Source organism: Aquarana catesbeiana, linkage group LG01 (genome assembly GCF_042186555.1).
Source record: "Aquarana catesbeiana isolate 2022-GZ linkage group LG01, ASM4218655v1, whole genome shotgun sequence".
Lineage (NCBI taxonomy): Eukaryota > Metazoa > Chordata > Amphibia > Anura > Ranidae > Aquarana > Aquarana catesbeiana.
In genome coordinates this window covers 236,411,943-236,426,456 of record NC_133324.1, presented here as the reverse complement: position 1 = coordinate 236,426,456, position 14,514 = coordinate 236,411,943, and the positions used below count along the sequence as shown (strand labels likewise).

General features: G+C 42.3%; 1 protein-coding gene across 4 annotated transcripts in view; it reads right to left on the bottom strand.

Annotated features, from left to right (window-relative positions):
- TMEM116 (transmembrane protein 116) overlaps positions 1-8,812 on the bottom strand; it is a 96,707-nt gene extending 87,895 nt beyond the window's left edge. Inside the window, exon 1 of one of the 4 annotated variants that reach the window (XM_073626043.1) lies at positions 8,626-8,812. In XM_073626043.1, coding sequence (XP_073482144.1) covers positions 8,626-8,694 — 69 coding nt within the window. In that variant the 5' untranslated portion in view covers positions 8,695-8,812. Of the gene's footprint in view, positions 1-4,079; positions 4,100-8,625 lie in introns of those variants that run through there. The other 3 variants (XM_073626053.1, XM_073626032.1, XM_073626060.1) reach the window with 3 other exon arrangements.
- Positions 8,813-14,514: the final 5,702 nt, after the last annotated feature.

The following is a 14,514-nucleotide window of genomic DNA, read 5'->3' as shown; positions in this document are numbered from 1 at the left end:
GTATCACCGTACTCAGGAGTAATAGCAGAATGTGTTTTGGGGTGTAATTTGTGGTATGCATATGCTGTGTGTGAGAAATAACCTGCTAATATGTCAATTTTGTGAAAAAAAAAAGTAAAAAAAAAAAATTGATTTTGCAAAGAATTGTGGGAAAAAATTACAACTTCAAAAAACTCACCATGCATCTTTCTAAATACCTTGGAATGTCTTCTTTCCAAAAAGGGGTCATTTGGTGGGTATTTGCACTTTTCTGGCATGTTAGTGCCTCAAGAAATTAGACAGGCCGTCAGTACTTCAGGTGTGATTAATTTTCAGATATTGGCACCATAGCTTTTGGACTCTATAACTTTTACAAAGACCAAATAATATCCACCGATTTGGGTTATTTTTACCAAAGATAAGTAGCGGTATAAATTTTTGCCAAAATATATGAAGAAAAATTACTAATTTGCAAAATTTTATAACAGAAATTAAGAAAAATGCATTTTTTTACAGATTTTTCGGTCTTTTTTCTTTTATAGCGCAAAAAATAAAGAACCCAGTGGTGATTAAATACCACCAAAAGAAAGCTCTATTTGTGTGAAAAAAAAGAACAAAAATGTTATATAGGTACAGTGTTGCATGACTGAGTAATTGTCATTCAAAATGTGAGAGCACAGAAAGCTGAAAATTGGTCTGGTTAGGAAGGGGGTTTAAGTGCCCAGTTGTCAAGTGGTTAAAGCCAATATAAAGGAAAATTAGCGGTAAAAAAAAGTCCTTGTGGATTTAATTAACCTTTTTTTTGGTTAATTCTTTAAGGGGTGTGGCAGGGGGCGTGTCCTATGTCTATGTCTTTTTTTTAGATTTATTTATATGTATTTATACCCATGTATGTTTGAGCTTTGGGGTTCACACCCTAATGCATTAAGCTGCACCCATATGGTATGTATTTAGGGGGGCTGCTGGGGATGCTGCATGCAAACATTTTTTTGCTTTACTGCATAGAATGCACTAAGGTAAAAAAAAAAGTCCGCCTTTACAAACACTTTAAAGCTTATCTCAGATATAAAAGGCACAAATTAATGCAGGTCCTAATATATCAATAAATACATATATATTTATGAAAACAACATAAGTGCCTGGATTTGATTTGGCATGAGCCTCTTGCTGTTATTCTACAGCAGAGCTCACACTGGAGCATGCTGTTAGAAGAAGAGAGTAGAGTAGCAGATCGTTGTACTCTTCTCCTTTCACTGGCTAGTCACAGGATGGGGAAAAGACCTGTATGTGTTACTGAATTGCAGCAGGGAAAGATCATCTCTACTACCAACCAGCTACCAACCAGAGCTGTGCTTTGTGCTTTGTGGCAGAGCTGTTTAAATCTCAGAACTGGATGGGCAAAAATACAAATGCTTTGGCAGGTAAACCAGCTCCTTTACGTGTTTTCCACTTGTGTGTATAGCTGCCTGCCTACAGTTCCGCTTTAATCATAATAAAGGGAACCTGGTAATCAATGCTAAATAGCAGTTGAATTCCAGGCACCCCGCTAGTTCTGGGGTCCTGAAGGTTAACTCATGAATATTTTGGCAAATGCAGTAAAAGATAGTGGGGTTGATTTAATAAAACTGGATAGTGCAAAATCTGTTGCAGTTGTGTATGGTAGCCAATCAGCTTCTAACTTTAGCTTGTTCAATTTAAAGTAGAACTATAGGCAAAACTTTTTTTTTTCATTTCAGATAGAGCAAGGAAGGGTTATAACCCCTGTCAGATTTTTTTTCCGCCATCTGTGTCCCATTTCAGAGATTTCCCTTCACTTCCTGTCCCATAGCGAGACAGGAAGTGAGAGGAAATCTATGCAAATTAAGGGAATTCCTTGGGGACCCCCTTTGTCCCAAATGGAAGATTTCACCTCTGTTACTTTTCTGGGGACAACCCAAAAATGTGGGATTTTCTTTTACTTTCACTTTCAATGATAATGGTAAACAAGACAAATAGAGAGGGTGCATCTCCTTAATAGGGGTGCAGTCAGCAATAAAAACTGACAGGGGTTGTAATTCCTCTCCACTTTATCCAAAACTAAAAAAAAAAAAAAAAAAATGCTTTTAGTTGTACTTTAAGCTTTGACAAAAAAAAACTGGAAGCTGATTTTTCAGTACGACAATATGTAATATGCAATGGCGGCTTGGGGGGGCAGCAAACAACCCCCCCGTCGACTGGCGGCACCGACCTGCCCGCTCTAGGTTGGTCGGTCGGTGGTCGGGGCACCCGCACAAACCCCCCCTCTAGGGTTGCCACCTCATCCCTTTAAAACCAACCACATATTAATTGCACAGGTTCTGTGGCTAATTTAATGCAGATAAGGCACTTAATTACTCTAAAAAAAAATTAGAGTTTAATTACCACCTTAATCAGCAACAGAACTTGTATAATATGTGTTCGGTTTTAAAGGGATGATGTGGCAACCCTACCCCCCCCCCCTCGGTCGATCAGTCATCCAGCCCGGCACTTACCCCATCAAGGTTGTGAGCAGGCAGCGCTTCTACGGGCGGCGGCTTCTGTGTCATCTCCTCCTCTTCTGCATCACGTGCATGCGTCTCCTCCCTCCTCCTCTTAGGTGCCCAATAGGATCGCCTGTCCTTTCAGCCAACCAAGTGACGGGTCTCAAGACTCGCTTCCTGATTGGTCGGGAGGAGGATCAGTGTGGCAATAGCGAATATTCATTTGCTATTGTCACACAACTGGGTGGGCTTGGAAACACAGTGCTCTGCACCCAGAGTCCACCCTTTTTTGAAGCCTATTAGAGCCTTTGGCTCTAATCACATGCTTCAACCTCCCCCCCCCCCCATTGAAATCCATGCGTCTGGCACCCTGCATGTGGATCAGGGGGCCGGATGCATGGTTGGGGGGGGCGGCGCCCAAGCGCCCCTAATGGAGGGGCTGCCACTGGTAATATGCATACACACAAATGTGAACCCAGTCTACACTTATGCTGGCCATACACTATGCGAAAAAAAAGGCCAAAATTCAGTCATTTAGACAGTTTTTGAGCCGAAAAAAAAGTTTGGACATTTTCTCCGAACGATAAATTGAAAGGTTAATGTGTTTCCCGTCTAAACTGTCTGCACTAGGTATATGTAAAAAAACGAACAAAAAATGCATTCATTTATGTCCACTGAGCGATTTATCGGTCATTACATGATGGCACTATCGTTTGTGCTCACGGCCGAATGTTCGTTTTTCGAAAATGGGTTTGGCCGATTTTTCTTATAGTGTATGGCCAGCATTAGAGTAAACTTGGCTGGATGGCAAATTGGAAACACAATATAAAAAGTCATGGGGCATTTTATTCTGGCACAGTTCGGCTTCTGTTTCTTTACATGTTTTCAGTTTGTACGGCCTGGAGCTGGTATGAAACGACAACACCATACAAAGTACACCACACATTTAATATTTTACTGCATTGTGCCTTTAGTAGACTCATGAACACACGTATATACTTTATAAACACTCAGCAGATTAAGCTCAACAATAATGATGGCCATAGACATTTTGCCCAATACGAGAACCAACCTACCAACCTTCACAATAATCACAAACTGACCATTAAACTAGCAGATATGTGATGAACACATTCTTCACAGGTTGGAAAATCAATCTCATTAGATGATCGCTAATGGCATTGTTATCAATATTCACAGAGATCAGAGTGACTATAGGGTCACAGGGGAAGATTTTCTCAAGTAATAGAGGATACTCACCCAGCAAAAAACAGGATCTTTGCTAGGACTGACATGAATACAGCTTTATTTTATTTACTAAGATCACTGAATGCTTTTCTAGGTAGACAGTCTCTAATACTTTAGTCATTCAACTGAACATTCAATTTGGTAAGTAGACAGCTTTTACTGTTTTAAGTCAACAAACATTTATTTTGTTAGGAAGACAACACCTACTCCTTTAGTAAATCAACTGAACGTTCACTTTGCTAGGTGGGCAGTCTCTACTCCTCCATAAATCAACTGAACAGCTTTAGTAAATCAACTGAACATTCAATTTGGTAAGTAGACAGCTTTTACTGTTTTAAGTCAACTAACACTTACTTTGTTAGGAAGACAACTCCTACTCCTTTAGTAAATCAATTGAACGTTCACTTTGCTAGGTGGGCAGTCTCTACTCCTCCATAAAACAAATAAACAGCTTTAGTAAATCAACTGAACATTCAATTTGGTAAGTAGACAGCTTTTACTGTTTTAAGTCAACTAACATTTATTTTGTTAGGAAGACAACACCTACTCCTTTAGTAAATCAACTGAACATTCACTTTGCTAAGTGGGCAATCTCTACTCCTCCATAATCAACTGAACAGCTTTAGTAAATCAAATGAACGTTCAATTTGGTAAGTAGACAGATTTTACCGTTTTAAGTCAACTAACATTTATTTTGTTAGGAAGACAACTCCTACTCCTTTAGTAAATCAACTGAACATTCACTTTGCTAGGTGGGCCATCTCTACTCCTCCATAAATCAACTGAACATTACCTTTGTTGAGTAGACATTATTTACAGCATTGTTTCTCAACCTTTTTTCAGTTGAGGCACCCTTTAAAATTATAGACAATCTTAAAGCGGAGTTCCACCCATTTTTTAGTTTATTAAAAGTCAGCAGCTACAAATAGTGTAGCTGCTGACTTTTAATAAACAGACGCTCACCTGTCCCACGATCCAGCGATGCGGCTGCCCGGAGCCTCGCTCCTCTCCCCCTCCACTCCACCGGCGCCATCATAGCCACTGTGGGCACCCGGCCGTGGCAGCTTTCGGATTCACGGCCGGGCACGCACTGTGCATGCGCGAGTCAAGCTGCACTCTGCTAGTGGCCAGGCAATCTTCTGGGACCTGTCCCAGAAGATTGCTGGCAGGGAGGGGCCACCTAGGGGGAGAGGAGGAGTCGCCTAGGTGGTCAAGAGCAGGAAGAAGGAAGTGGGACAGGAAGTTCCACTATATACTAAGTACCCCCCCCCCAAAAAAAAAATGACATGCCAAATGTGGTATGTCAGGGGGTGAGGAGTGCTTAAAGCGAAAGTTCCACTTTTACGTGGAAATCCACTTTAAAACACCCTTTAAAATTATAGACAATCCTAAGGCACCCTTTAAAATTATGGACAGTCTCGAGGCACCCCAGTCTAAAAAAAAAAATAAAAATAAACTATACTAATAGCTTTACATAATGCAGCTACATCCACACAGGTAGGAAACCCAATGTTAGAGGTGATTTATTCTTCCAAAGCAAATACACTTTTGCACACTGGTACTGACTAGTATTCCAATGTTTCTCTTCTCCCTCAATTTCTCTCCATCCGTCAGCTAATGTCACCCCAGTGCTGAGGGAGAGGGGCACAGGAGGGTCAAACAAGGATGTTGTGGAAGCAACAGACAACCTCATTATTAACTGATGATGTCATTGGTTGTTAAGATGCCAGGCAGGCATCCTAACAAAGGCAAGCTTTATCTACCTGCTGGCTTGTTTATAATTTTTAATTATTTTTAGGCATTTTGCCAAGGCACCCCTGAAGAAGCCTCAAGGCAATTCAGGGTACCTGGGCACCCTGGTTGAAAAAGGCGGGTTTACAGTAAATCAAATAAACATTCACTTTGCTGGGTAGACAATCTCTACTCCTTTGGTAAGCCAACAGAACATTTGCTTTGCTAGGTAGACAGTCTCTACTCCTTTGGTAAGCCAACTGAACATTTGCTATGCTAGGTAGACAGTTTCTACTCCTTTGGTAAGCCAACTGAACACTCTTCTGTTTTTGCTCTTTGCTGGGTACAGTCTCTGCAACTTTAGCAAATCAACTGAACTTTCACTTTTCTAGGTAGACAGTCTCTACTCCTTGAGGCTGGGTTCACACCTATGCGAATTGGATGTGGCTTTCCCCGCATCCAATTCGCAGGACAGGAGATTGTGAACGGCTCTCTATATCACATATCTCTGTTGCGGCGGCGGAGGAGCGGCTTGCACAGGGGTCCCGTGCGTCCTTGGCTCAGTTTCAGGGCCGAATTCAGGCAAAAATGTGGCCCTGATTCTATCCCTAAAACAGAGAACAGGGATGCACCGGACCCCTGCTGCGAGCCGCATCCGTCGGAGGTGTGAACCAAGCCTTAGGGCCAGTTTACACCAGATGCCGCCCAGTGCATTTTTTTCTGCATCAAAAATGCAGGGACAGTAGATATGGGTTCCAATGACCTAGTTCACACCAGTATCATCAGTTCAAGTGTGTTCCAGTGTGCAAAAAAAGTAGAGCATTTTTTCAGCACAAAACTGTACTGGAACATGGCAAAACGCATCAAAAATGCACCAGAATGCCCTGGAACGCATCTAAATGCATCAAAAACTCATTACAGCAGAAACAACAACAACAAAAAAAACCAACAGGAAACTGGAAAAAAAGCAGTGAAAAAATGCATTGAAAACACACCATCCAGATTGCGTTTCTGTGGTGTGAATCGGCTAGAAAAACAACCACACTAAAACATCTGTATAAAATCAGCTACATCAACAGCACAACCAATCTGGGCATAGAATTATTTTCAGGAAAAGTGTTAAAATTTGGACTGGAGTCACTGGGCTGATGAACTAAATGAGTGGAAACTATTCACTTAGGGAGCGAGTGTATTTTTACTTTATAAAGCGACTGTTAGGCAGGCCACAGAAGCAATTTTTTTTCCTGGAGCCACGTGTTGCAGAAAAGAAAATCGTTTGATTCCTCCGGCAACACAGTCAGTGCTGATGGGGGAATCCCGCCGTGTAGCTATTGTGTTCTCCCGTTGCGGGGGGGGGGGGGGGGGGGGGGTTTGGTGGAGGAAGCTGTCCCTTCTGGAAGAACACGGTGATTATTATTGCATCCTAAAAATCCCACATGCTGCTTCTACCCAAGTCGATGGATGAATTGGCTTGGGTACAATTAACCTGCACTTACATGGATCAAATCTTGTCCGGTTCAAGCCGTCTATAGTCGGCCTTATATCGGTGAAGCCTGATGCACGATCATGTACAGTACTAGAAACATCCATTTAGTGCCTTAGTGAAAGGAAACACAGCTTCACCTTTGCTTTGTTCTTGTCAAACAGATAAGATATGTCTACATATCAGGCAATAAACTGAGATAAAAAAAAATAGTCTGACTTCCATTGCTGAGAACAGAGTGGATCATCAGCAATTGTGGATGGGTCAAACAAGGTAAAATATGCACCTATCATCCAAAATCCTAAACTTACATGGGGAGTCCTTATTAGACAATGTAACTGATCATAGCTTCAACCGTATTTGCCACCATTCACTCTGAAACATGAATATATACAATGTACTATGTCAAAATCCTCTACTCCTGTAGTAGATACACCCCATTGTGACATCTGGGCCAAATGATCTACATCAGTGGTCTCCAAACTGTTGCCCAAGGGCCAGATGTGGCCCTTTGCTTGCCTTTATCTGGCCCTTGGGGCGCTATTTCACCAACTGATGCCAATGAAGGGACACCATTCCCCCTACGGACACCATCAGTGGGGCACTATTCTTTTCACTGATATGAACAATGGGGGACTACTACTCCCAATAAAACCAATGATGGGGCACTGATGCCAGGGCATTTTCTGCTTCCAATAGCCACAGTGCAGCCCCCTAAAGCCTAAAGGACAGTAAACTGGCACTTAGAAAGTTTGCAGACCCCTGATCTACATCACCAGTACAACCCATCAGAACAAGTGATGTTTTAGTTAAAGGTCTAATGTACACAGACATTTGCAGGCATAGAATATGTCTAGTGTATAATCCCTGGTGTTTTTTCTGGTAGAGGTGCTACAGATGGGACCATAGAAGTGAATAGCTGTAAACGGTAATGCTTCCGTGCGCCCCATCTGCAGCACTTTGGATGTGGGAAACCGCCAGGAATTTTACATTGGGCATATTTTTGCTCCATTCACACAGCCATAAAAATGTTACTGATCTTTAGGCAAGGAACAAAAGTTACTTTGTAGATGATCAGTAAATAGATCCCCTTTTTTAATGTGTAAAAATTGTCATGATCTTTTTCTCAATCCTATACGTGTACATGCATGAGCTTTGACGCAGATCCGTATAAATGATAGGCTGGGTTCAGAATAGTAGTGACTGTTATTGTCTAAACTCAGAATAGTAGTGACTGTAATTGTCTAAACTAAGAATGGTAGTGACTGTTATGTCTAAACTACAAATGTCAGTAAATATAAGAAATGTAATAACCTAAAAAAGGTGATTAGCATTGCAGCACTGGGGTCCTTAGTTCAAATCCCGGTCAGGACACTATCTGCATGGAGTTTGCATGTCCTCCTTGTGCTTGCATGGGTTTCTTCCCACACTCCAGGACATGCTGGGAGTTATTAAGATATTAAACTTGGCACTAGAATGTAAGAAAGGAACTTAAGATTTTAAGTTCAGAGCCTGATTTGAATGTAGTGTATGTAAATTGTCAGCAGTGTAATAAATTTAAAAAAAGTGTATTTTTAAAATTTCTTTTAGAAATAGTCTGGAAATAAATCATCTCTATGAGTGATGACTGCAGATGTAGAAGTCATAGCTCTATATAGGATTGGAGAGATGTCTGTGTGTACTTACCCCATGGATGTGTTCTGCTAGGGTAGCATTAATCCACAGGGAGGTATTGTCTTCCATAGTATAATCCATGGGTGCTGCTGGGTGAGCTCTCCTCTATAGAGTCCAGCAGGAGTTGTCATCCATCCTGGGGGAGATGAGATCTGACAGTTCGTGCACGGAGGCTGTGCTATCAGTCCCTGCAGAGGAGGGAGGGAGGGACTGAGGAAGGGAAGTCCCTGTGACACAGACATGAATGAGTCAGGTCATCGGGATCGAGACTGATCGGTGTCTACACTCCGATCTGTCACTGATCTACTGTATATTCATCCTATATCTATGTACAGAGCAAGGGTCATCACATGTATGTTTCTGTCCCCTACTGACTGTATGTTCAGGACCAACATCTTAATAATGTGTCTGAACTGTCACTTCCCCCTCCCATCTGATCTGTGATCGCTGACAGCACACACACAAGTCATTTACTTTATTTGCAGCAGCACTATATAACCTGTATAGCTAACTGTGCAAATATATATATATATATACATATACACATACACAGTATATATCATAAATGTACAGCTTTTAAGGGATATTAAACAATATCCTTACGCTCCAAAAATGATCCATGCACATCCATTAATTAATGACTCTCATCTAGTTTTCATGAAATTGTTTCTCATTGTGTCAACCAGCAAGTTCAATGAAGAAAATCTGACAGATCTCCACATCAACACAACAATGTGTGATGCAGGGTTCTCACTCGCTGCGCTTATTGTTTTCTAAAGCTACCTACACACGATCGGATTTTCCGACGGGAATTGTGTGATGACAGGCTGTTGGCGGAAAATCCGACCGTTTGTACGCTCCATCGGACAATTGTTTTCAGCTTTTCCACGGACAAATGTTGGATGGCAGGCTTTAAAATTTTCCGTGGACAAATGTCTGTTTTCGGATTTTCTGAGTGCGTGTACACAAGTCCGTCAGACAAAAGTCCAAAGTACAAACACGTATGCTCGGAAGCAAGAACAAGCCAGAAGTGAGTCTTGTAAACTAGCGTTCGTAATGGAGAATTAACATTCGTGACATGGCAAATTATGAAATCTCCAAATGCAGCATACATTCTCTTCTTCTTTAATGGGATAATAATGAAGCTGCTTTGCTGGTGATACTGATGGATTATTGCAAACTAATTTCCAAAGGATTTTTTATCTAGTGATATCAAGAATAATATTATGCTTTTTTTTTTTTTTTTTGGGGCAAATTACCACAACACCATTATCCCGTAGTTTTTAAGATTAAAGATACTATGTTGGTGTCCCTTGTTAATTTTACATTGTATTTTTGTTTACACATAGCCAAGTATTATTCTATACAATTGTTTTTATTGTGCATTAAAAAAATAAAACAAATAAAATTAGACATGCTATCTGCCAATAGAACTTAACCAAAAAGTGCATTCTATGCATCCAAAAATATAGAAAATATACCAAATCAAATCATTATTCAACCAAAAAAAATAAAATAAAAGCCTCATGCATGTGCCATGCTTCTTAATATAGGGGTCAACAATGCCAAGAGTTGGTGAAAGCAGGGGTCCGTCATCCGGAGATAATTCAGAAAATCATCTGGATTATTCTCCTGGAGCTCCCGCAGCAAAGGCATATGACATAATTGGTCATGATTAAGTAAACAACCAATTTTTGGTCCAAGAAATCCTCCTCCTCCTGTTCCTGGACTGGACTTGGGTCAAAGCAATAACTCCATGGCCAATAATTAATAACACGTTATCTCTTCCGATTCAGCGACATGTCTAGTTGACGAACGGCCGTTCACAAAAGAACTGAAAAGCACGAAATGAAAAGCGCAAAATTAAAAGCGCTAAATGAAAAGGGCTAAATGAAAAGTGTGAAATGAAAAGCGTGAATCAACACTTCTACTAACACGAAATTAGCAGAAGGAGCCCAAAGGGTGTCGCTAAAGGGCTGAAAAACCACGTAGTACATTACTATGTTCATGTTTGTTGGCCGACAATTCCTTGCCGACAAAATCCAGGCACACGCCTTCGGACAAAAGTCCGAGGTTTTGTCTGCGGAAAATGCGATCGTATGTACGAGGCTTAACAGCGGGGATTCCTCCCTGCCAGAATACAATGTTCAGCGCTTGCATCCATTCGCTGCAAGCACTGATTGAATGCTGCTTTTCTAGCAACACCGTTTGACAGAAGCTGGTTGTCACTCCGGCATCTGTTGCGCAGACAGCAGTACACAAAAAGTTGGCTAGTTCCTGCTGAACCAGCTGACGTTTAGTATGTGTGATGCACTAAAACATGCCTTGCACCACTCCCTGCCAGTGATACCACGGCTGAGGATTATTATTGCTCCTAGATTGTAAGCTCTAAGGAGCAGGGCCCTCTGATTCTTCCTGTATTGAATGGTATTGTAATTGTACTGTCTGCCCTACTGTTGTAAAGCACTGCGCAAACTGTCGGTGCTGTATAAATCCTGTATACAGGCAGTCCTCGAGTTAGAAACGGGTTAGGGACTGCCGGTTTGTTCTTAAGTCGAATATGTTCGTAAGTCGGAAGCGCATGCGCAGAACGTCAGAGACGCCGTTTTCCGATGTTCTGTCAAGTAGCCGCACATGCGCAGATGGCGTTTTTCCAGCGTTTTCCGATGTCACGCCGCCTCCCGTTCGTAAGTAGAAGTCGTTCCCAAGTCGGATGTTCATAACTCGGAGACTGCCTGTAATAATAATAATTATTGCAGTCACTGACACCAATGCTGGGGGTTATTATCGCAACCACTGAAACCATGTTGGGGGCATAGGTGTGCGCACCTAATCACTCTGTGTGGCACAGATCCCCCCCCCCCCATTTAGACTCCTGATATTTCACCAAAGCCTCCTAACGGAGCTCCAAAAAAAAAATTGTAAAAACAATATTTAAAAAAAGAAAGTTGTAAAAAATAAAATAATACAATTAAAAACTACTGACACCATCCACTAGCCTACTCACACCAGTCTCTGCCCTAATGACACTATCTGCTGCTCTACTGACATTGTCGGTATATATACACACACATGTGTTTGAGCTTTGGGGTGCACACCCTAATGCAATAGGCTGTGCGCACCTATGGCTGGGGGTTATTATTGTAGCCACTAACAACAATGCTGGAGCTATTATTGTGTCCTCTGAGATTTTTTTTTATTGGATATGTTTTATAGCAAAAAGTAGAAAATATTGTGTTTTTTTCAAAAGTTTGGGTCCTTTTTCGTTTACATCGCAAAAAATAAAAAACTCAGTGGTGATGAAATACCACCAAAAGAGAGCTTTATTTGTGTGAAAAAAATTATAAAAATGCGCAATTACCGGTTAAATTAGCAAAGTGCTGAATAGCAAAAAATGGCCTGGTCATGAAGGGGGTAAAATTTTCCAGAGCTCAAGTGGTTAAATATGAATTATCCATGTGCTGTATTTCATATTTCCAGTTAAAATTCAAAGGAAAAAAATTATTTTTTAGTTCTCAATAGTGTAACGCTAAAAAAAATAAACATTCTATTCTATTGACATAGAGTCATGTAAACCCTCACACTATATACTGTAGTTATTGGTAAATTTTGCTAACAGAATATGTCTACAGGAAATCAGATAGGTGTGTGGCTCAGTCCTATAGATTTGTAAAGCATCACAAGTAGTGGCAGCTGGTGCTCCAAATTTTTTTTGGGGGGCGCAAACAAACTGAATACATTTTGAAAAAAAAAAACATCAATTGCAGCCACTGTGCCCATCAAACGCAGCCACTGTGCCATCAAACGCAGCCACTGTGCCCATCAAACGCAGGCACTGTGCCATCAATTGCAGTCACTGTGCCATCAAACACAGCCACTGTGTCATCAAACGCAGATACTGTGCCAGATGCTGCCACTGTGCCCATCAAATGCTGCCAGTGTGCCCATCATATGCTGCCAGTGTGCCCATCATATGCTGCCAGTGTGCCCAACTGCCCATCATATGCTGCCAGTGTGCCCATCAAACACTGCCAGTGTGCCCAACTGCCCATCATATGCTGCCAGTGTGTCCATCAAACACTTCCAGTATGCCCATCAAATGTTGTCAGTGTGCCCATTAAATGCTGCCAGTGTGCCCTCCGCCCGATCACCATCTGCCCGGCACTTACCTTGTGTCTGTGGGGCAGTGGGTGACGGCGACGAGTGGGGTCCTTCATGCGTCTCCTGCCTCCTGATAGGCGTCCAATAGCGGCACCTGTCGTTTCAGCCAATCAGGTGAAAGGTAACAGACCCAAGCACCTGATTGGCGGAGAGGCGGTTCAGTGTTAGGAAAGCTAATAGTCATTCTCTTTCCTAACACAGCTGAGTGGACTGCGAGCGGCAAGCATGGCGCTTGCAGTTCACCTATTTCACAGCCTTACTTACCAGCTTTGCTCGGGCCGTGCGTTCCACGGAGCTTCTGACGTCACTTCCGGTGCGCCCCCTATGGATGGGCCGCCACTGATCACAGGCCTTTGCTGAAGTAAACAGCAAGCTGCGGACTACACTCATTCTGCCTGTGCCTGGTCTGCATGTGGTTGGCCAGCATGTGAAGCTTTATGGGAGTGTTAACACTGAAGTACAAAATCCAAGTTCAAAGACTTAAAGCTGAGCTCTGGACACAACATTTTTTATTTATATATTTTCCTCAATAGCCACAAAAGATATAAATTCCCTTTGTGCACACCAAATGCCAGCTTGGGCTATGTACTCACTTTCACATTCTCCTCCTGGGCTCTTATTATCTATCTGTAGCGCTACCACCATAGGAGCCGCTAAAACGTTGCCCAGAGTTCCTTTTCCCAACTGTTGGCCCGCAGCCAGGCACACAGTCACAGTCATTCTTTGGCTTAATAAACAGTCCAGGGGTGTTCTTTTTGGTGTTTTTATTTCTGGGTAACTTGCATAGGGTTAGAGGATTGAGTGGGATACTCCAAAAAAAAACTGTGTACAAAGTGAGGACACTAGACATCTATCTGTAGAACTGTAAGCAAAGTCCTTGTAAAAGCGGTCATTGGATTTGGCTTTGTAGTAGTAGCTAAGGGCACAAAAGCTTCCTCTCTGAGCAATTAGAGCAGAGTCCCTTCACAAAGAACTAAATGGACTAAGCTTTTCAGGACACCAGCCGATATCCCCTTTTTTTCAAACTTACAGCTGACTCTCTAGCACCAGAGGGTCAACAGCTCACAGTCTCTAAGATCTTTCTCAGCAGTCTGTACTCACAAATGTCCCTGGAAAGTTGGTTCCATCATCCATGCAACACCTTCTCCTTGTGATATTACACTAGCCCCTCAGTCAGCTTTCTGCAGCTTCCAGCAAAAAAGGCCCTCGGGTTGCCCCCCTGAGGCCTCAGCACCCCACAGGCACATGGCAGGATGGCTCAAGGGGGCAGGCAGCCCCACTGTGGTCTCCTTCCAGGATAAAAGACCTGAAAGCTCTGTGTCTTAAAGTATTTATACAGTCCCCCAGCACCCATCTGGGACACCCTCCCAGGGATTGACAAGGCCTGTATACATATTCCTGCTGCCCATTTGCCTTGCTCCACACCTATATTCCAGAACAACCACGGTTCTTCAGAAAACAGAGAAAGTAATCAAACCTGCAGCTAGTGAAACACTGAATAGACCCAAATAATCAACACAGCCACACTAGTTACAGTGAGCCAGTACTAAATTTGCCTAACAACAAACGGCAGCTTCACTGGATACAGTGAGCCATAACTAAATTCACCTAATTCTACCACCTAATTGGGAGGGTGCTACATATTGCTGGAGCTATACACTGCCTTCATCCTGAAAACCTTTCTCTGCTGTCTGCCAGGCTCTGTGTTGCCTCAGTGATCGCTTCTCTTATATTGATACC